Source organism: Microtus pennsylvanicus, chromosome 16 (genome assembly GCF_037038515.1).
Source record: "Microtus pennsylvanicus isolate mMicPen1 chromosome 16, mMicPen1.hap1, whole genome shotgun sequence".
NCBI classification, from domain to species: Eukaryota; Metazoa; Chordata; class Mammalia; order Rodentia; family Cricetidae; genus Microtus; species Microtus pennsylvanicus.
This window is the reverse complement of record NC_134594.1, coordinates 31,034,450-31,058,338: the sequence shown is the minus strand read 5'-3', so window position 1 is coordinate 31,058,338 and position 23,889 is coordinate 31,034,450. Positions and strand designations below refer to the sequence as shown.

The 23,889-nt window shown below is 37.7% G+C and overlaps 1 protein-coding gene across 1 annotated transcript; it reads right to left on the bottom strand.

The window, feature by feature from the left end:
* Window positions 1-1,451: 1,451 nt before the first annotated feature.
* Window positions 1,452-22,191, bottom strand: LOC142836413 (arylacetamide deacetylase-like 2). The gene is made up of 5 exons (XM_075950684.1): window positions 22,054-22,191; window positions 17,228-17,450; window positions 15,947-16,016; window positions 13,167-13,338; window positions 1,452-2,180 (listed from the first exon to the last, which is right to left on the bottom strand). Exons 1-5 carry the CDS (start codon window positions 22,189-22,191, stop codon window positions 1,578-1,580), a joined length of 1,206 nt encoding a protein of 401 aa, XP_075806799.1. The 3' UTR covers window positions 1,452-1,577.
* Window positions 22,192-23,889: the final 1,698 nt, after the last annotated feature.

The following is a 23,889-nucleotide window of genomic DNA, read 5'->3' as shown; positions in this document are numbered from 1 at the left end:
TTGGTACTGGCAGAGGTGTGGGTCCCATAATAACAGAAGCGAGTAGGCCTACATATCAACAGCTCAGATGACTTCCTAGGTCAGGCGTGCAGTAGGCTAATGATGCACTTCAAAATATGAAAACAATACTATGAATAATTCTGACTCCATAAAGAGTTGGCTAGGTATCATCTTGGATTAGGAATCATTGTCTAAAAGAGAATGAAGTTTCAGCTTTTTAAAAAATCAAATTGTAATTGCCTAACATCAGCGTCCATTTTCTCCCTGAAATCCATATGTACCCTATTCCCTCTCAAATTGCACGCACGCACACACACACACACACACACACACACACACACACACACACACACACAACGGTTAAATATATAAAGAAAATGTGCTATGTTCTTTTAGTGCTACTTCCACATATGTGACTCTAGTGCTGACAACTTGATATCAGATAGCCAATGAGGAGGTTCACTCCTGTTGTTGAATATTGCTCTAACTATGTGAAGGTGTGTTACATTTGTTTATGCTGCATTTGTTTAACTATGGAAAGAAGTGTTGCATTGGTTTTACCTTGCCTGTCTAAGGCACCTGATTGTTCTAGTAACAAACTGAATGGTCAATAGTTAGGCAGTAGAGGGGTAGGTGGGACTGGTGGGCAGACAGAATAAGTTGGAGGAGGAATCTAGGCTCCAGAGAAAATGACGAAGAAAGAAAGGGACATGCCCAAGTCCAGCCAGTAAGGGATCTACCAGCCAGACAGACAGAGAGAAAGCAGGAAGTAGGACTTACAGAATTTAAGAAATTTAATAGCCTCAAGGCAAATGTAGATGAAGAAAAATGGTTAAACTAAGTAATAAGAGCAAGTGGGAGAAGGATAAGGTAAGGCCAAACATTCGTGAATAATAATAAGTTTCCATGTTATGATTTGGGGGCTGGCAGTCCAAGAAAGCCTGCTACACATTCCTGGCTTGATCTTACTAAAGTTTAAATAAGGTTCAAATATTTAAGCTTTGGGACATCTGTGGTGAAGATGTTAACCTTGGTGGCCAGTACACAGAAAAGTATATTAGTAAATAATAAGCAATAAATAGACTTCATGTACAGTGAATGTAATAAATACTGATCTAATTCACAAGGACAAAATTGATTTTTTTGTATGAACAACACACAACTAAAACTTGTGACTGAAATACAGTTTAATGATCACTGCAAACAAATGCCACTACAATGTTCTACCTCCTCATTCATCACCTCATTCTTGTCACTGTCTTGAATCTCCTGCCCTTTTGAAGATAACAGTACTCACATTTTAGTACTGAACTATTAGGTTTGATTTCTCAGAGAGTATCTCTACTCATGGTGTTAAAGATGGCAACAGAATGAATATCTCCATTTTATTAAATCGTAAATTATCAAAGTTAAGTAACTTCCCAAATATACTAAACCATATTTATTCTAACTTAAAATTAGGTTTATCGAAAGTTCAAATCATGTTTAAACAACTCGTTAATTTTAAAATACTTTAAAATATAATCTTTAGGTAGCATTGCTAGCTAATTGACTACCTAGCTATATGCACGATTGATTTATAGATTTTCTCGTAGCCAACTTATATACTTATCTATTATTCTCAAACCTGAATGTAAATACATTGGTGCTGTGACAAATGATATGGCTCCATGGATTGCATCCTCTATGTGTTCATGTGTAACTGGAACTCCTACATTTCTGAGTCGGGTGACAAAAATAAATCCATCATCTCTTAGGATGTCATGTTCACATGTGAGGACATAAGTTAATGGCAACTTCTGTAGCCGGGAGTCATTGACTAACAAAGGTGACAATCTTCTATCCTGAGCTACTCGTAAGAAAGCATTCAGCTTCCCAAGAACGGGCTCCCTATAAACATGGTTCTTCTTATACTTCTCAGGAAGGAAGTGACTCCAGTTCACAAACTTGAACAAGTCTCTCGATTCTTCATGCATGTGCTCATTTCTCAGTACTGCATTTAGTGCTTCTCTCTCTTCTGTGAAATATGGTATTGACAACCAAATTGCTAACTTCCTTGTCAAAAAGGGACCATTTTCATACTCTCGATAAGATGGCATCCAGGTATCAACTGCCTGTAGTCCAGGGTATATCATAGCTTGTGCCTTAATTTTGTTTCTGTATTCTGGATCATCCTGTAGCTGTAAACAAAACACATGATGAGTGTTAATGAGTCAACAGCTTTAGCTTTGTTTCAATGTCCTAAGGTAAATAAATTTATTAAACTGAAACAGTATCTGAGGATTAGTCTCATAACATTTACTCATGGTTTGAAAAATGAGACTCTCATTCCACCTTCTTCATACTTGGCAGCCAAACAAGACCATGAGCTGGAGAATTTTACTAGAGATGGCAGAACGGCTATGTTTAAAAATACTTTTAGTTTTTGGTGACAAGTTGTTTTTAATCTATCTATCACAGACTGTCCTCCTGTGTTAGCCTCCCATGTGGTTTTAACCTAGGCATGTGTCATCATGCCCAGCTTGCTTATGTTGACATACAGGAATCTACAATAACCGAAACAATGAATATGGTAAAACAACATGTTGAAAACCCATTCAGATGGACCATGAACATTTGTTGTTATATGTTGCAAACAATTCTATCATATGCCTTACCTTTAGCTACTAGTGTTATAATATGACAGAAAACACAAAGAATAATTTACAAAAGTCAGAAGAGAAGAAGTAAGTAATGGACTATTTCATGTGTAATCTGTCTCTACCGGAAACAGGAAGAGTCCTGAGTTTGCAGTCATAAGACCCTTTCCTTTCATTTCTTAGTTAGCACGCTGAAGGAGAGACCTTGCAGTGGGTCCCTGCAGCACATATGCTTCTATAGCAGAGTGCCACATTCCCAACTGTGTCTGCATTCCTCCACAGGAAGGTCAGGATGTGCTGTGTACAAGGTCACGCCCTCATCTGAAAGCGAATTTATATGAAATGAGAGGGCTAGTTGAAATCTCAACAGCACATCACAAGGAAAGTATCTGACCAACTTCAAAATGAGCAACACACCGTAGGTACAAAGTCCTTAGCCTGGTGGTGGTAGCACTCGCCTTTATCCCAAGCACTTGGGAGGAAGAGTCTGGTGGATCTCAGTGAGTTCAAGGCCAACCTGGTAAACCAAGCAAGTTCCAGGACAAGTTCCAAAGCTACAGAGCAGTGCTGTTTCGAAAAGCCACGAAGAAGAAAAAGGAGAAAGGAGGAGGAGGAGGAGGAGGAGGAGGAGGAGGAGGAGGAGGAGGAGGAGGAGGAGGAGGAGGAGGAGGAGGAGGTTTTTTTCCGGCCCTCCTTCCCAGTGGCTTTATGCTGGTAATTTTACAAATAAAATGCAGTGTTTCAGAAAGTTGAGAGAATAAGCAGCAGTGAACACAACAGTAAGACTGAGACTGAGCCAAATAACTCTTCTGCATATAAACAGGCATAGTCTCCAGTTGAGTTAATGCCTGCAGGTGATCTTCCATTTAAAGACTAGAATAGTCCCCAGTTGAGTAAACGCCCATGGTTGGTGCTTGAAGCAGGGAGATTATACTGCAGTTTAAACTTTCCATGGTTTATCAAGGTATAGGAGAAACTTATTAATTAAGTGAAATCTGGGGAGATGGCTCAGTTTGTAAAATCTTTGCTAGAACAAGTCTATGGACGGCAACCCAAAAAGAGACCTGGGCATAGTGTCAGCCTAGCGCCCAGTGCTAGGGTGAAGAAAGACATATCTCCTGAACTCACTGGCATTTAATCTGATAGATAATCCTAATAAGGTCCAGGGACAGTGAAAGTACTTATATGAAAAATTATGATTTTCAAGGCCAAACTGGTTTGCCTTAAAATGTTATACAGCGAGACTCTATTTTGGAAAGAAAGAAAAAAAATGGAAGGTAAAAGCGGGAACTGCTGACTTCCACATGTTCACCATATATATGTACACACAAGGGCAAACTGACACACATATACTCCCATGAACATGGATCCACACAGAAACAAAAAAAGACAAGAAAAAAATGAATTAAATTGAATTAAGAAATTAAGAGAGACTAGTGGCTTTCTCGGGAATACTTCAAGCTCCACAGACTTAAATCAAAAGAAACAAAGATATACCAGTGTGTTTATAGGTTAGAAAATAGAAAAGAGCCAAGGTAGAGAAAAGTGTCAGGGAATTGGAGGTATCTCTAACACTAATCTGAGCCACACAGTTACTTCTTCAAATGCAAAGATATGAGGAAGTTTGTCCTTATCTCTAATTCCTTCCTAAAACTGCTGTTCTTTATTATTATAAACCCCAAAATAGTGGCTCCTAGTGTACTAAAACACTCCCAGAATATCACCTGCCAGATCCCCCAAAAGCTCTGGTGAACAGGCTTAAGGGTCCTTCTTAAGCAAGAGAAGAGTACTGGAAGATGTCTCACTACCTGGTCTTATCAGCTCTGTGGAGTAACAACAAATGTTTCATACCTTGAGAAGCCAGAGAGACCGTGGGCTCTGCCTTGGTCAAAGGGGTCCAGATCGGAGACATCTTAGCAAAACCATTGCCTTTTCCAACCTTTCACATCTCACAGCAGCATTTATAAACAAATATCTTTTGGCTGCTGTTGCTCCTTCCTCAGCATTCAAACAATTCAAAGAGAACATAATAACATACAGTATCCAGACTCTCTGTTTATTTTTCAACTTTACAAGACTTTAGTTTAACCTCTATTTATTTTTATTTTTAATTGTTGGCTTTTTGAGACAGTTTCTCTGTGTATATCTGGCTGTCCTGGAACTCCCTCTGTAGACCAGGCTGTCCTTGAACTCAGAGACCTATGAGCCTCTGCCTCCCTAAGTGTTGGGATTAAAGGAGTGCCACAACACTGTGAACTCACAGAGGTCTGCCTGATGGTCTTTCAAGTGTTGGGATTAAAGGTGTGTGCCACCACACCCAACTACTCTCTCTCTCTCTCTCTCTCTCTCTCTCTCTCTCTCTCTCTCTCTCTCTCTCTCTGTCTCTCCTTTAAGGGCTTTTCCCTTTTTCTTTCTCTCCCAAGCCTGCATACGTTTTTAACACACTGTAAATATTTAGAGGTTTTCTTCATCTTTGAATCTCTCTTTACTGTATATCTCTCTTTTTCTCCACCATGTGAGTCTTTAATTTGCTAAGCAATATGGAGAGCATTAAAGCCATGCCTTTGAGGGCTGGATCCAGCCCATTCCTTAGCTTTCTATTGCCACAACTCTATGGTGTTTCAAGGTCCCTGCCACCAAGCAAGCTGCAGCAGTCTGCTCAAAAACCGCATTAAAATGCTCTGTAGCCAGGCCTCCTGCCTGAAAGAGTCAGAGTTTGTGATGGCAGGGTGGCCCAGAAAGCCAGCATTTTAAAATGGCACAGCCTTTTTCCTGCTATGGCTGAAAACCAAAAAGCATGCAGTCAGCTTCTCATCAACACCATTTAAATGTTTCATGGCAGGGCTTTTTAAAAGAGCTGCGAGGTTTTACAGCTAAAGCTGAATCAGGAAGCCTCTCTTAAATGAGACACATTTGTGTCTAGCAAACAGAGCCCACCTGAGAAAATACTGCTATCAATAAGCTGTGTTTAACTCTATTCTTTTTTTGTCTAGAATTACTTCCCAAGCTCTTTCAGGCTTTATGTGGATGCAGTTGTCCATGTCACACCTATGCTTTCGGGTGGGGGGGGGGAGTGGTCACTCTTACCTCAGAGTCAATGTGGTGTTAAATTTTGTATAAACATGGAGACCCTCTCTCCCACTGCCCTTGCCCTAGAACCTCAGAAGGAAAACCACTGCAGTTAGATTGCTATCCTCTGCCTCCTCAGTTAGAATAATCATCTCAGGCAAAGAGGTATATAGTAACCACTGTGTCATAAATTGCTTGAATTATTTCTAGACTTTTCATGAAGATGCCCTTATAAATTTTAGCAGACACCCCAGGGTTGGAGAAGCAGGAGAGACAATGGTTTAGCAGAGATTCCGCATGCCTCCCACTGTGACTGACAAAGCAGGATATACAGGATGACAGCAGGCCAGGAGAGGGCCTGCTGGTAGGCACTATCAGAGCAGGTCTTAGCAAGCCAGAACCAGCATAGAATCGTTTCTGTGGTAACATGGAGAAATGGAAGGAAACATGGAGGATGGAGGGAGGGAGAGATTAATCTAGAATATCCCATTATCCTTAATTGTTGCTGGTGTGCAACTTAACACATTTTGTCACAAATATATTAATACTAATAGCCCCTATACTGTTGCTAATCTAGGATCCGATGTCTTCACCTATCTTATTTCAAGACTTAAGTAAAATTTAATCTTCTTCATGGAATATAAAATGTCCACTAAAATGATTCTATACCAGTCACAACCATTGAGGTTGTTAGTCTGCTAACAAGTTTTATGGATATTCCAGTATATTTTTAATCTTACCCATAAGCATACACCTATATGTTTATGTATGCTAACACCCAAGCAAGAAAATCACTCCTAAACTCACATAGCATTCAATACACCTCAATCCAATGTGCCAAATGTTCAATTTCCACCTTATATTAAAGACTACATATAGTACTATGATTTGAAAATATGTGCAGTATTGGACTGGAGAGATGGCTCAGTCACCATCACTGACCGCTCTACCAGAGGACCTGGTTTCTATTCCCAGCACCCACATGGCATCTCACAACTGTCACAACTCCAGACAGGAGAGTCAGTGCCCATTTTTGGCCTCTGAAGGTACTACATGGAAGTATGAATCAATTAACACTTTTTTAAGTTTCCTATGCTTGGCCGAGGTGATCATTGAATCAGAAAAACAGTATCTGAAAAGAAGTAGTAGCTTTTGACATGTATGCCTTGTGGTTAATATAGAAGGTGTGGTTAAGCGTACTCATCCTGGTGCCACAGAAACTCACTGGAGGAAGTCAGGCTTTCAGGGAAGGAAAAAGCAGCTATTGAGCCACATGAAAACACAACCCAGAATGAACACGGCCTCCTGGAAAACGAGCGTAGACAGGCAAGCATGTCTCTCCCTATTTACAAACTGATGGAAAGCAAATGATTCAATAAGCTGAGAATATTATTCCTTTGATAACAACTTAAACTGGTTTGCAAAGGTCAAAAAAGAGATGAGATACCATAACTCATAATTCTACCCTTGTGTGGACAAGTTGAAATTGTTTAATTAATACTTCCTTCTTAATTCAGGATACAAAAAATTAAGCCCCATTCAACAGCATGCCTCCTCTTTATGAAACTCATAAAGAATTACAATTAAAACACATTAAACTAGTGGAATTGAAGATTCATATAAAAGATTCATAATACTCTTCCCTAGTGAAATGATCCATTTTTAATTCAACTTTTTTGAGTTTATAATATAATTATACCATTTCTTCCTTCCCCTTACCCCTTTCAAACCATCCCTTATACTATGCCTTGCTCTGTTTCAATTCACGGCCTATTTTTTCATCTTTAATCCCTAATATTTTATATTAGTTTTCAGTCACATGGTTTAGAAAAGTGTCATAACATTTTTTGTTTACTGTTGGTTTATTAGAGATTATTTTGTCTGGCATGAGGAGCCAAAGACTTGTTGAACGTTTTGCTTGCAGAAAGACCTCATGCTTTCTTGAAAGTCCAGATACCATAATTTAAAATAACTACTCTTATATCAACTTCTATGCAACTGAAATTAGTAGAACAGTAGATCATGCAGATGAGCAGAGAAGCTGACATGTATGTTTCACCCATGTTGTTATGTAAAACTCACAATAGCAATGCCATTTCCATACAATATTTGATTCTATGCCATTTCACACTTGGCATTATTCCCAATGCTTTTAAAATCCACTCTTCTGAGTCCATGATGTAGATCTAAATGCGGGATGCTAAAAAACTGGAGGTCCTATAGATGCAACAACCTCAGCTCCCAATGAAACCAAAACTTACTTCAAATGAAGAAGCAGCAGCAAGTAAACCTATCACAGTCTTTCTCCCTTATGTGACCCCTCTAACTTAACCATTTACAGTGCAAATGAAGACAATGAGAAAATGAGCCAGCCATAGTTTCTTTTACAACCTATCCTTCCTTATTCAACAGTAAGCCAAAAAGTATAGAAGTTGTTGGAATGTGGCATCCATCATGTAATAGCAATACCATAATAGTTGTGATAGTGGCCTAATTTATATTCCATTCCAGTCCTCTTCTAAGAGCAAAAGACATATCCAAGAGCAAGTCATAAATACTGGTGGTTCTGCATGTAAGATGAAGTACTTTAATTGGTGTGCGAATGGCCACTGTGGTGTTGGGGATGGGGATTGACAGTGAAAGTGCTTGCCTCACCAATCTTTAGAACCCGAGTTTGGTTCTCCAGTTACATGACAGCCAGTCCTGACTGGGAAAGCAGAAACGGCATCATCAAGGGAAGATGGCTAGGAAGAACAGCTATAGCAGTGAGACCTGAAGTTGACTGAAAGACCCTTCCTCAACAGATAAGGGCAATGCACAACAGAAGACAATTTTTAACGTCAATCTGCCTCCACGTGCATATGGGAATACACAAGAAAAATCATGTGAAACAATCTACACCACAGTCTCTCTCTCTCTCTCTCTCTCTCTCTCTCTCTCTCTCTCTCTCTCTCTCTCTCACACACACACACACACACACACACATTCACACATTTTTAAAGGCCATTATATATAATGTAAGCATAAATTGACATTTTATAATGTCTGTTCAGGACACTTTGGGATGCTGAAAATCCCCGTGTGTTGTGCAGATGACTGTTTCTCTGAGTCACCTCTACTTTCCCCTTGCCTACTCTACTTCTCACAAGAATCTCACAATACACCTCGAGTTCCTTGAAGCAGTACACAAAGCTGTGTTACATTAAAAAATAACGATGCCCAATATCTAGTCTATCAGAGCAGATCAGCTTGTATTTGAAAGAATAAGTTTAGAGCCTGTCCTGTGTTAGTTTGAGTTTTGGCTTCATAGCATACAAATGCTATACATTGGGCTACATACCCAGTCCTGTCAAGCCTTGGCTTCCTGGTCTTTAAAATGGGGATTATATCAGTAGACATAATGTATAGTTTCATTTAATTCAAACTTTTATTTTTGAGTATTTCATTTTTACACCTTACCCCTTCCAACTCCTCCCATGCCTCCCTTTCACTGCATGGGATTTATAATCTCTTCTTCTTTAATTACATTAATCTTTCCAAAAGATGGAAACAATGAGCTCCATTTCATTCTTGTTGGGTAGGGCACAAGTAAGATTACATAAAGGTTAGAAAGGGAAGAAGTATGATAATATTAAATTAAAATAAAAATGTCAATTGAAAAACCTTTTCTCAAAAACTACTAAAGACTATACGGTAACACTTAAATATCTTAGTAGTTTTGGAAATGCAACAGACCCGACATAGGGAAAATCATCGGATGAAGTCAGTGGTGTTCTAAAGACTCAGCTCAGATGAAGCTCGGTATCTTTGGTAAACTCACATAATTATGAGTGAAAAAGGAAAATATACTGCAAAATTAATTGGCAAATGCTATTAATAGATTGCTTTTAGAATAACTAAAATTATATCTTTTTTTCCCCAGTAAAAAAGTATTTTAATTTGCTGTTAATGGCAAACATGTTGTAGTGCTGGAGAGATGGCTGAGTAGTTAAGGGTACTTGATGCTTTTGGAGAGAAGCCAAGTTTAAGTCTAAACACCTACATGGTGGCTGAAAATAGTCAGGACCTCCAATTTCTGCAATTTCTCATCTTCATGGGCATTGTATGCACATGGTGCATAGACATACATGCAGTCAAAAACACACATACACATAAAAGAGATAAAGTTAAGTAAAAAAATTTAAAAGAAAGCAATGTCGCATTTATAGGTTTAAAAATTTAAGAACATTATAAATTGGTTATCCACATTCCTGTAAAAGGATTGAACTACAGATATGCTTAGGTTTCTAGTGTCAGTGAATATTGTTGAATTCACTTAGCAAATAATATGTTTTAAACATCACTAAGTTTTTGATTTCACAACGTCTCACCGCTCTCTAAGACCCTATTGTCACTTGATGCTCCTGGAAAAGGAAGAGTTGGTTGTTTTAAAGGATGTGGCTTCTGGGGGCTTGTCCACACTCTAACATAAAGCCAAATATCAAGCATGTATGGGCAGCACAAACTGTACTTGACAGATATCCTGATTAGCTTTTGTCAGCTCAGCACAAGCTAAACTTCTGTGAGAAGAGAGAGCTATTTGGATTATGCCTCTGTAACATTGTTCTGTGGAAAACCTGTGGGGCATTTTCTTAACTACTGATTGCTATGGGAGGGCCTACCCCATGTTAATGACAAAGCTCCTGGGGTTTGGGTCTTAAATATAATAGAACAGTCTAAGCAAGCCATGAGGATTAAGCCAGTGAGCAGCATTTCTCCAGAAATTTGAAAACCTCTTAGATGCTAGCAGGGACATTCATGTGATATTGTGAATTAAGAACCACTAAAGTAAATCTTTTGGTTTCCTGGGACAATCAATACTGATTTATTGTGATAAAGAGTTAACTGTGATTCAGAAGAGACTAGCACTACTACTGTGTTGTGGAACAATATTTTTGTATACAGTGAAGATATGTTGCCTCATTGGGTAATAAAGAGCTAACAGGAAGAGGTTAGACAGGAGAGCCAGACAGAGAATGCTGAGAAAAAAAAAGGGTAGAGTTGCCAGCAAGACACAGAGGAAGCTACTTGGTCAGAAAGGATAGGAGAGATGAGATAATAAACCCAGGAGACAAAAAGTAGATTGGTTAAAAATGGGTTAAAGTTGTAAGAGTTAGTTAGGAACAAGCCTAAGCTATCAGTCAAGCTTTCATAATTCATAAGTCTTGGTGTGGTGTTGTGTGATATTTTGTTTGTGTTTTGAAAAATAAAGCTTGCCTGGAGATCAGAGGGCAGAGACAGCCACTACTTAATCATAGAAGCTGGGCAGTGGTGGCTCACACCTTATAATCTGAGTACTTGGGTGGTGGAAACAGAAAGTGATAAAGTGGGGTGGAGACAGGATCTCTGCCTGTCTGACTGAGCAACAAAAGAGGTGGGAAGTAACTAGTGGCTTCTCCTGGGTCTTTGGTCTTCCAGGTTTTTACCCCAATATCTGACTCTGGGTTTTATTGATTAAGATGAATTAGATTAACATTTCAGTGTAGTTATTTGGGAGCTGGGAGGTGGGACAGAAAATTTCACTGATATCACTAAGTCCAAATCGTCAGGGAAGGGTTTCCTTAGGATCAATACATAGCAGTTATAGTCCAGAGGGTGCTAAGTTTCTACCTTCTGCTGGCATCTGAACTTGGAGTTATGTAATTTCCCATGTGATACCGATTGTTGAAGGAATGAAGGGGTTATGGTGAGCAACCAAGCTTTGGCAGGCACCATGAGGGCCTAGAGAAGCTAATGGTGATTATGAAGCCTCAGTTGAAGGAGCAGCCCTGGGATTGACAGTGTGATGGGATAGGATTGAGTTTTGGAACCATGTATCATGGACAAAGCAGCTGAAAAGAGCAAATGAGCAGCTCTTGCCAGGTGCAGGGGAGACCACACATTTTGGAGATGTCAGTACCATAGTCTTGCCAAAAAGAACAGCAGCTAGTATGGCATTAAGACAGCCTGAGCCCAGGAGATATGTTACATGTGTTGGGGCAAGACCTTTGGAGCCTATAGAGTGAACCTGCAGTGTCTAATCCCAAGTTTTCCTATTTTAGACTTTTGTTTTACTTTGTTCTGATTGAGACATTGCTCTAATTCTTCCTTCTTCGAATATGAAAATATTTAATTAATTTATTATTTTATAGGAAGCCACAGTAATAGACTTTGAAATTTTAGAGAAACTGGGTATTTTAGAGTGACTGACCATCAACGTCTTTGAATTTGTAAAGATTGTGGGACTTTCAAAGTTGCAATGTGTTTCATATTGATATAATGATATTAATATGAGATGTTGGGCATAAACAAGAAAGGGAAGGTTGCAGTTAAGTAATGATGTGTTTGTGTGTCAAGTTGACAAGTGTTGAGGAGCTCTGGCTGGTTTGTCTTTCATTTTGTTTTGTAAATTTGAAACAGGCTAGACTTATTTGAGAGGAGGGAACAAGAAAGAAAACGTCTTTGTAAGATTAGTTTGTGAGTGAGACTGTGAAGATTTTCTAAACAAGTGATTGATGTGCCCAGCCCACTGTAGGAGGTTCTACCCCTGTACAGGTAATCCTCGATGATAGAAGCAAGCAGGCTGAATAAGCCACCAGGAATAAGTCACTGGGCACCATTCCTCCATTGCTTCTGCTTCATGACCCTTGCTGTATGCCCTCAAAAAATGTATTAAAACAGCTTCACTTGTCTGCTCCACAGAGATAAACTCCTCCCACTGCCATGGATTTTCTGCCTTCAGGTACTATACCATGTCAAACCATAAGCCGAAATAACTCATTTTCCATTTACCTTTTTCTTACTAGGTCTTCTAGTCAGAGAGATAAGAAACTAATCAATTTGCATCAAGTACAGTGACATCAAATTCACGGAAGTTTTATAATTTATCTTCGAAAAACTAGCAATAAAAGTTATACTAAATAATCATTCATAGTCATTGTTATATTTTTATTAATTAGTATGATAAGGAAGGCTGGATGGTGTGACTCTATTCCAAGTAGCTGGGGACTGATGGGGAGAGATTGCAAGCTTAAGGCATAGCCATATTACAGAACAGATTCAAATTCTGCCTGGGATGCTTAACTAGAGACCAACTCAAGAAGAGCCTAAAATGAGGTAGTTCCATAGTTCCAAGGTAGATCATTTGTCTAGTAAGCAAGTAGCCTTAGATTCAGTGCCCAATAAGCACACGTGCACACACACACACACACAAACACACACACACAGAGTAGGATTATGAAATTCTTATGCAACATCACCTAATTTCTTGACTAATGCCACAACTAAATCTAGAATCATGCAAAAGAATAAACTGATTTGGTTGTGTTACATTTTATAGATTACAGTAAGAACATCATTCAAACACAATAACTAAAGTTCTTCCTTTGAGTTAGGACTAAATTGTGCCGGTTCCAATCATACATAACACACATAACATACCAGTTGAGTCACTGATCCTGCCAAGGAAGCCCCAGAGCTGTCTCCTGAAATACAGATGTGAGCAGGATCCACTCCATATTTTTTAAGAACTTTATCCTGGAGAAAGAACTTGACCGCAACAATACAATCTTCAAGGGCAGCTGGGAATAGACCCTGAGGAGCAAGTCTGTAACTTTAGAGGTAAATCAAAAAAGAAAAAAGAAAAGAAAAGAAACAAAGAACTTAAGATACAGATAATTAGGCTCAAGTATCTAATTATCTCTAAATTTTAGTAGCGGATATATAAATAAAATTTGGCCCTATTTTGAATCTTTAAACCCATCAAATAAACCCAGACTGACTAATAAATAGTTTCTACTTTAAAACAAGACATAGGTTCTAGTTTAAAGTGTTTTTGGTATTAGTCCAGTGAGAAGAAGAATAAGATAGCATATATTTTCATCCTCAAGAAGTCTGTAACTGCACCAGGCCCTGAATGGAGTTGGTGACTCAAAAGCAATTCATGATCATTGATTAGATTATTCAAGAAATTTAATTCAGAAAATCTGAGAGCAAAGTGTTGGTAGTTGCCTTCAATTAGAAACTTATTTGGCCAAAATTTCACAGAATTGTAGAATTTCATTTCCTAAGCATGAGGATTTGAATTAAAATAAGCAGTTTGATATATGAATATGTAAGCAATATCAATAAGGATTACTAAAATACTGTGATTCTTAAGACAAAATATATAATATCTTTACTCTCTCATCCTTAATTCCATCTCATTGTGCATTCTTTTATAGAATCATGTCTCAATTATACAGTCTCATTTTTTTAACTCTTACAATTAGAATTAGAATTCTTGAATTATTCATAGTTCTATAATGAACAATATTCAGATAGTCCTTGTGAATTTTTAAATTTTAAGGTGTGTCTAAGTGTTTAACAGTAGCATAATATCAACCTTGAAACATCAAAGTATAATTTTATTTCAAGATGAAGAGCAGAAGTTGCCTGCGTTTACTCTCTTAAAAGCTTATGTAAATTATAACACGATAAAGTTGGTTAAATTATAATGATAAAGGCAAACTGACATTACTACTGTAAGTTAGAAATTTCTCAAACATAAGTCATTCCACTTGCTTTAAAGCAGTGATTATGAGCACCGCAGTACTGAACCCACTAGTTTATGCTACGTGACTCTATTATACTGTCAGCAAAAATTCCTTATAATGATTCAGCAAAAACCTCCAATTTTGTAAATCCATTCCGATGCTATGACCCTATCCTATAGCCATACTGACGAATATCTTGCATATCACCTTAGAACCTTAATCTGGCTATGGATCGAGATAGAGACAGAGACCCAAATTGGAGCACAGGACTGAGCTCTTAAGATCCAAATGAGGAGGATAGGAGGGAGAACATGAGCAAGGAAGTCAGGACCACGAGGGGTGCACCCACCCACTGTGACAGTGGAACTGATCTATTGCGAGCTCACCAAGGCCAGCGGGACTGGGACTGAATAAGCATGGGATGAAACCGGACTTTCTGAACGTGGCGGACAATGAAGGCTGATGAGAAGCCAAGGACAATGGCACTAGGTTTCGATCCTAATACATGAACTGGCTTTGTGGGAGCCTAGCCTGTTTGGATGCTCACCTTCCTGGTCCTGGATAGAAGTGGGAGGACCTTGAACTTCCCGCAAGGCAGGGAATAGGGACTGCTCTTCATTCTCGAGAGGGAGGGGGAATGGAGTGGGGGGAAGGGGGAGAGGGGGAGGGGAGTTAGGGGAGGGGGCAATGTGTGCGAAGAGGGGATGGGAAATTTTTTTTTGCAACAACTAAAAAAAATAAAATAAACAAAAAAAAAGAAAAAATATTTGCAGGTGAAAGCCAATTTACTCCAACCTCATGATGAGCCATAAGAAGTATAGAATACACCCAAAAGGTCATAAAGCAATAAGCATGTATTCAACTTTCTGTTATATTGTTGAACATTCGAACAAAAGTCATGAATTAATAAGAGCTGTCATTGGAAAGGTTCTTGGGTAGTTTGAGTGGTCCCAACATTGGTTCTAACTGCTATTACTTAGCCCAATAATAACTCTAACATACATTGCTACTACCCCTCATGATGTGGGATTTCCCTTTGTATGCTGTCATTACCATTAATGAATAAAGAACTGCTTTGGACCTATAGCAGGGCAGAACGTAGGTAGGCAGTGAAAACTAAACTGAATGCTGGGAGAAAGAAGGGCAGAATAAGAGAGAAGTCATGTAGCCCTGCTGGAGACAGATGCCAGAACTTTAGCTGGTAATGCACAGCCACACTGTGAGACACAGATTAATAGAAATTGGTTAAATTAATAGGTAAGTGTTAGCCAAAAAGAAGCTAGAAATAACGGGCCAAGCAGTGATGTAATTAATACAGTTTCTGTGTGGTTATTTCGGAGCTAAGTGGCCAGGAACTACCAAGGGGCCATTTTATTACAGCCTTAGGTATGATGAATATACACTATAGGCATATTACCTGGGTAGGCTTTATGTTCTTAAAGCTGCCACTGCTCTATTGGCAAAGATATTCACATCTCTGCTTCTCATAAGAGTCTACCATGGCAGAGATGAATGCAAAATGGAGCCTTGTTGAGAAAATTTTGATATTATAAGGTTAAGAAAAGATTTTTGAACCCAAATTTCCTAGCAGCAATCCAGCCACCACTGAGGATTTTGCAACTTGTACTGTAAACTAGCTTAGGTGGGAGGGCAAGGGAACAATACTAAAAATAGCCAGTCTCTTACTCTGGGGCCACCACAACAGCATCAAGTCTGCTGGCTGTCATTCGGTTCACGAAATCATAGGGCCGCATCTCTGAAATGAAAGACATAAATACAGAACAGAGCTGTGTAAATGCCAGGCAATGGAAACCCAGACACATCTATGAATCCTAAGAGAAATCAGAATTGTGATTACTTAATGAAAATCTTGCAGTCTACACTTTGGCCACCACATGTAAAATAATCTCCACTGGAGTTAGAAAACCTTCCTTAACTCCTACCACTAAATCCCTCCTTAACTCCTACCCACTAATCCCTTCAGGCCAGAAGAGAAGACTCTTGCTAGGTCACAATGAAAGAAGCTTGCTGTGCCTTGATGACCTGCTTGGGTTTCTCAGAAAACTTGCTCTGTCTTCCTGTGTTGCCAGCTTCACCTGACTCCAGTTTCACAGCCTGGTGCGCTGTGACTGCTCTCCTGCCTCTCATTTCTGCGGTCAGTTCCATCTGGAGGAGGCTGTGGCTGAGCAGTGCTGAAGGACTACACCAGGCATTGCCTCACAGACAGTGACTGACGAGCAGTGGTGATGATCACAGTCCCCAAGCTTAAATAGTAGCAAGCTATCCTTTCATAGAATTTGTATTTTACTTTACAGGAGAGGAAAAAGTTTATGACTTGACTCTCTCAAAGTAACCATGTCCATACCATAAAATTGGCTATAAATCAGAACTTCAGAAATACGTTGAAGATCATATTTTAATCATCATTATAATATTCATAAATTTAGGTAGTCACCTTAATTCATCTATCTTTAAGGATCTTTTAGAGTTCTCAGACTTTTAATAAAGGAACTTTAGTTTACCTAAAGCCTAATATACTTCTCAGGATAATTTTTTAAATGTTTTTTCCTAATAAGAGGCGTAGGCTTTAAAATAAACCTTAAGTTGTTTTTTTTTTTTTAACATAAGTGAAAATTTTAATTGTAGTTAAAAGCAATCAGTATATTCTTGTTTACAAAGATTTCACATAAATTAACTATGGATTGAATTTAGTTGCTATATCAGGAGGGATAAAATATAAATTTATTATGATTAAAATCTTAACAGAAAACAATGCCAAAATTTTTCAGCAAAAACCAATTAACTTAAAAAGTGATATTATATCAAACATAATGACTACTGTCAAATGCTCAATGGAAAAATTAACTCATTTCAGGAGAAGGTGTAACAAGATCATGAGATGCAGAGAATTGCATTTCATATAGCAATTGCAATCAAATTAAAACACACATTACAAAATACACTTACTGAAGCTTCCCGTGGAAAAAGCACCACCATGAATGTAAACGACAGCTGATCTTTGTCTTTCAGACTTTCTTTTTGGCAAATACAGACGAACAGGAATGTTACTGAAGTCTGTGTCAATCACTGTAAGGTTTTCATCTGAAATAGGTCCTATATATTGAGTTTTCGTTATTATGAAGAAAAGATCTTCAAAATTCATAAGACCCGTATATTCAAATAATGTGGCCTATCAAAACAACATCCAAATGTATGCATTATTTTTTTATTTTAGCAACACTAAATTCACATAAAGATGCAATGGGCAAAAGAGTAAGTACTGCAATAATGCCATAGTGTGTATAGCACATCCTTCACCAAAGGAGAAACGCACATCTCAGAAGATGGAGAAGAAAGGTGTGGAAACACAGAAGGGAAAGATGGCTGAAATACAATTCTTCCTAACACGACAAGGCACTTGCACCTATCACCTCATAGATGCTCTGGTTATCTGTATGAGATGTGTAATGACCAAATCAGATAATATGTAAGCATTTATTGGGGCCTTGTAACACAAGAAGCTCCAACCCCAGCTCAAGAGCTACTGACAGTTAATGTCTACTGGGGATGAAAGGATCAGGTACCTTCAGGGATATGGAAAGTGGCACTGTGTCCAGCACATGGCTCTATGACCATAGGCAGCACTCACTGGATGCAGTGAGTTATAAAAAATATTTTTTAAAAAGGACATGATGTTGTGAGGGCTATGCAATATGACAGGTCTGGGAGAAGTTGTAGAATAAATATGATCAAAATATCGATATAAATATAAAGATGAGCCGGGCGGTGGTGGCGCACGCCTTTAATCCCAACACTCAGGGGTAGAGGCAGGCAGATCTCTGTGAGTTCGAGGCCAGCCTGGACTACAAGAGCTAGTTCCAGGACAGGAACCAAAAGCTACGGAGAAACCCTGTCTCGAAAAAACTATATATATATATATATATATATATATATATATAGATGAGAGATTATAGATAGATATCAGTAAATATATATTTTATTTATATTTTCAAAACAATAAAATATTAGTCAAGCACAAAGGAAAAGAAAATGAGAAAATATTTGCACTAAATATGTAAAGATTATCATCTTTACTTTAGGAAAACATGAAAGTATATCTAGACTAAACAATCAGACTTATTACATGTCCCGATGCATATACTCTTATTTTTACTCTAGAAATCTCAATAAATTCATCTGTAATAAGACATGTATAATATTAGGCCAATCAGCCGGGCGATGGTGGCGCACGCCTTTAATCCCAGCACTCGGGAGGCAGAGGCAGGCGGATCTCTGTGAGTTCGAGACCAGCCTGGTCTACAGAGCTAGTTCCAGGACAGGCTCCAAAGCCACAGAGAAACCCTGTCTCGAAAAAACCAAAAAAAAAAAAAAGAAGAAAAGAAAAAGAAAAAAAAGAACATTAGTCCCCATTTAGCAATGAGTAAATGAGAAAAGAAATAAAAAATAAAAATAAAAAAATATTAGACCAATCAACATTTCATGATAGATAAGGGACTTGTAAAGAAGGTCCCACACAAACCTCAGGGAATACTGACACTTATTGGTTGCTGAGAGGGGAGATTCCATTTTCCTCAGTGGGGTAGATAGCCAGCCTTGTTCTGGTACATTATGCGCCCCCATGTTAAGGCAGGACATTAATTAAATTAGTGGGGATTCACAAAGAAAACTTAAGAGTATAAAGAGGAAATTTTGAGAACAGTTTCAGAAAAAGAGTTGAATTCATTATGTAAATTTATGAAACTGTCAAACAATAATAGCTCATTATGAATTTAAAATAAATCCAAAACATACAAATATTGAAATTAAGATAATCTCATTTGATACCACAAATTTTTGCCACTGTACTTTCATTGGGTTAAGTTCTTATTAGCTTAGTTTTACCTAAAAATACTAACTTAAAATAGCCTTTTATGCTTCCTCTCTTTGCATGTGTATTCCCAAAATTTTCATTTTTATTCATTAAATTTAGTTTCAGTGTTTAAAGTTTAGCTGTGCGCGCGCGTGCACGTGTGTGTGTGTGTGTGTGTGTGTGTGTGTGTGTGTGTGTGTGTGCAGGCATCTGTGTACCATTATATTTATCAATGGGAGCCAGAGAATACATTCAGATGTTGAATCTCAGTTTGCAACTTATTTGAGTTAGGGTTTGCTGTTCTTTGCCACTCCATATGCCAGTTGAGATAACCCATAAACCTCCAGGGATTCTCACATCCCTTCTTCCCATGCCACTATAGAAGCTGTGGACACCACTATATGTACTTTTATGTGGGTACCAGAATTCCAAACTCATCTTTACCTAACAAGTGCTTTACCCACCAACCCATCTTCTTTGTCTTCGACTATTTCAAAATTAAAATATAATGAGTAAACAATAAATGCATTGTGAGCAACTTCCAAAATTCTATAATTACAAAGATACCTGGCTGCTTGGACATTTACGCAAAGTTCTTCTGTAACATTGGGGCATCCATAGTCAGCCTGCAGGCCTAGAGTGTCTTGCAAATTTCTCAGTGAGGTAAGAAATTTGAAGGACTGTTCCACTTATTTTTGTAAAATTTGTCAGTCACTTTCTTCTGTGTCCTACAGAATTTCTGACAGACTATTTCAAAGTAGGAACTTGAAGGATTGTCCCTCCTTCTTTTGAGAAGCTCATCAGTTATTTCCCTGTGGGTCCTGCATTTTTAGTTTATACAGCTTACAGTCAAACAGTCCAGGCAAGAGCAGTTTCTTGTCCAAATGGCTAGCTTTGTCACACTGAAAGCAAACTCTACAAAAAGTTTATTCAATGCCCATCATCCTCTTGAAGTAATTGGTGCTGCCAGGAACAGATTTCTCACATCCAAAGAATTCTAAGTTTTTAAAGCATTTTAACTGCCATATTCTGTAGCCCTCTGAAATATTTGGAGATTATCTGTCTTTCAGAAATATGACTTTGTGTATCTAGAAAACCTAACATGTCTATAAATTTGACTACTATAAATGACTGTTTATTTGCATTTCTTAACTATGTTACACTTTTAAATAAGTTGCATAAGCACAATACTTTAAACAAAAGTGGAAATATAGAAATAGTATAACAAAGTATACAAATTTGTATCAATAGACCAAAATCCATACTAATATAAAGTATTTTGATATTAACAGTTGTTTTTTGGATTAAGGTAGATTTAATAATCTAAGTTCTTTTCCTCATTTCTATATCCTATCCCCTCTTTTCTTTAGAAATTGACTATGGCAGCCAGGCGATGGTGGCGCACGCCTTTAATCCCAGCACTCGGGAGGCAGAGGCAGGCGGATCTCTGTGAGTTTGAGACCAGCCTGGTCTACAAGAGCTAGTTCCAGGACAGGCTCCAAAACCACAGAGAAACCCTGTCTCGAAAAACCAAAAAAAAAAAAAAAAAAACATGTTTAGATGTTCTTCTGTCTAGACTTCCTTTTACTGTGTATCTTTCAGCCTTTTCATCTATATTTATATATTTCATAATTCTATGTTACACTTGAGGACACAAAGGCAAATTTTTTACAATTCTTTGCTTTCAAAATACATTTATATTGATAGATGATAAGTATTGAGTCGCTTTGGTGATATACGAACTAGTGATGGTTGTACTACTCCAGAACTAACCAGTGATATATGTACTAGTCAGGGATGATGTCATAACCATTTATAAAATGGCATTTGTCCACCCTCACTTCCCTACTGGTCAGTCAACAACATGAGGCATTAAGAAGCCCAAACCAGGATAACTCAACTAATTTTGGACTCGGAAGAAAATGTGTCAGTTATTGTAATGATTAGTTTGACTGTCAGCTTCATACAACCAAGATCATCTTAGGAGAGTCTCCTCAAGGAACTTTCTAGATCATGTTAGCTGGTAAGCATGTTTATGGGGGAAATGTCTTGATAACATTAATTGATATGATAATACACAGCCTTAAGGTAGGCGGCTCTGTTTCCCAGGTAGGACCCTGATAACTAGGTAAATATAATCATGCATGCATTCCTTTATCTCCTGTCTTGATGGTTAAAGTGATGGCACATCAATACCATAGCACCCCGATTGTCCTGAAATAATGGCCTGTATTCTTTGTTGTGGACTCTCACCTGGCTTTTTACCAGGGTATGTTATCACAGAAACTTGCGTGAAAACAGAACAGTTGTCTAGCATAAGAAGATTGCCATTCGTCTCCAGCAGAGTAGATGATACTTTATTTTAATATTAACACAGCACTTATATAAACCTGTAATGCAATCATCATCACCATTTAGTTAATTTTTAGCACACTTAAAATTGATGATGTAAGCCAAATATAAACTTCTTTTGGCACTAGAGTGTACAATTTTGAGTACAGGAAGCTTAAGAACTGCCTAAAAATGAAAAAAAAAGATACTAAAACAATAGAAGGCTAAAAATATTTCAAAACTTTATGATATGAATTATTTATACATGTGAGTTTAAGAAAACGTATGAGCCATTCTGAAAAGCATCAATTGTATTCAAGTATCTGAACAATTGCTCAAAAATTCTTTTAGAAATATTGGTTATTTTTGCTGTCAGTATACACTTACCTTTAGAAGTAACATTTACAAGCATTGTGTGTCTTCATTAGACAATAAATCATGTTAGCAATTAACTAAAATCTTAACTATAATATTATTTCGTAGGTAAAGCACTAAAAAAAAGCAAAGTCTCTTTCAAACTACTGACTCAATGACACTTCATTTTTATGTATTTATAAAAAGGACTCCCAATTTCCCAGGAAAAATATATTACCGTAAGCGTTGTTATTTTCGTAAGAATATCTATGAGTCTCACTTTCCAGGGTTCTTCAATGTTTTCTGGTATGGGTATATAAGTATAATAAGCAAGAAGGATGCAAGATAATCCAAAGAGCAGCATTTTATTCCCCATGTTAAAACTCCAAACCTCTCTCTGCTTATAGTCAAATTGCTACCTCATATATAAATCGCTAAACAGTAAGACAAAGGTAGCAGGCCAAGTCTTCCAGACAACACGTCAATAAAGCAACTCATTTACTATTCAGTTAGAAGATCAGGCCACTGTTGTAACAGGTAATGCAGCTGTGCTTCTTTGTGTAACACAAGGTACCATAAATAATCTATTGAAAATTGGGTCAAGAGTAAAACCATCACGAGAAGATCAATTTCTTTCACATCAGTGAAACACATCTTAGTGAGACTCACAGCACAGGAAAGATTAAAATCTACTTTCCGGCGTCATTTTAAAAAAAGTAGTGACAAGAATTTAAAAATAATTTATGAGTAACATTTAATCAACCCAAAGGCTAAAGCCTATAGCACAGATTATTTAAAAAAAAAATAAAACCTACTATGTCAAGTAAGCACTAGGAGAGCACTAGAAGGCAGGAAACTAAATGCTGGTCAAAATTATATAAATAATTCACTTAATGAAGAAATATCTGGGCAATATTAATCACACATTGAAGTTAAACTTAGGGATACATAAGCTACTTGTATAATAATGAGAACATTATATTAAGCAAACATTTGTAGCAGCATTGTATTATGTTCTGCATTAAGCAAGAAATAAATATTTGAATAAACCTGACATATATCTGTTCTTTTATGAAATTTCCTTGCTTTTCTTTTCATTGTTCTAAGTGTTGTCTATGCATGTTATCACAGAATGAATTTCTTACTTGAAGCCACTTCTGAGTTACTACAAGAAATTTGAGGCAGAAACTGTTAGTGGCATGATTAATTGTTCCATGTTGTTCTTTGCTATTCTTCCCAACCCTGTTTTCACATCTGCCAGAACAAAAACATGTGCAGGCCAAAAATGCCTTGTGCAAATAGAAAAGCACTGGAGAAACCAGGAAAATTAAACACACAGCTTACCTCTCTCGCTGGAATGCTTGGAATGATGTATTCTTACAATTTGGTGATCCATTACTGTTTGATGAGATAGACTCTGCCTGTATTTTCCAGAATTAGTTTTTCCTTAACCTGGAGCATCATTTATAAACCATAAACGTCACCCTTATGAATGATGTCACTTGTGTTTTACAACAGCCTAAGTGACTCCTATGTTATCTTTAGACCAGGCCAATCTTAAAACCCACAAGTACTATGTTTCCCCTAAGTCAAGCTTTCTAGACACTAAGTCATGGGCAGTATCTCTCAGACAACATTTCCCATTCTTGTGAAAGAAACCTGGTGTACTTTGTAAGGAATCTCAGCGTAAATGTCTTAAATTGTGCACTTTGGACTGACTTAATTGTTATTGGAATACCTTATTAAAAATTATACTATGCTTAAACATGGCTAAAACAAAATGATCTGGACCAGACACTAGAAGTCCTGGTTTCAGCACAGATTACAACAAAATCAGACTAAGTCATTCTTATCTCTTTGTGGACCATTTTCCCCCTACCTGCTATAAAGCCTGAAAGATAAACACTACAAAAAAAATCAGAAAAAGTCATTCTTTCTCAGTATTTGGGAATAAATATATGGCTGCTGGATAGAATATGCTGAGAAGAGCAGGGTATAATTATGCATTCCGGAGTACATATGCCTAGTTATTGGTTGTTCAGCTCTTTATTAGACCAATCAGGTGCTTTGGGCA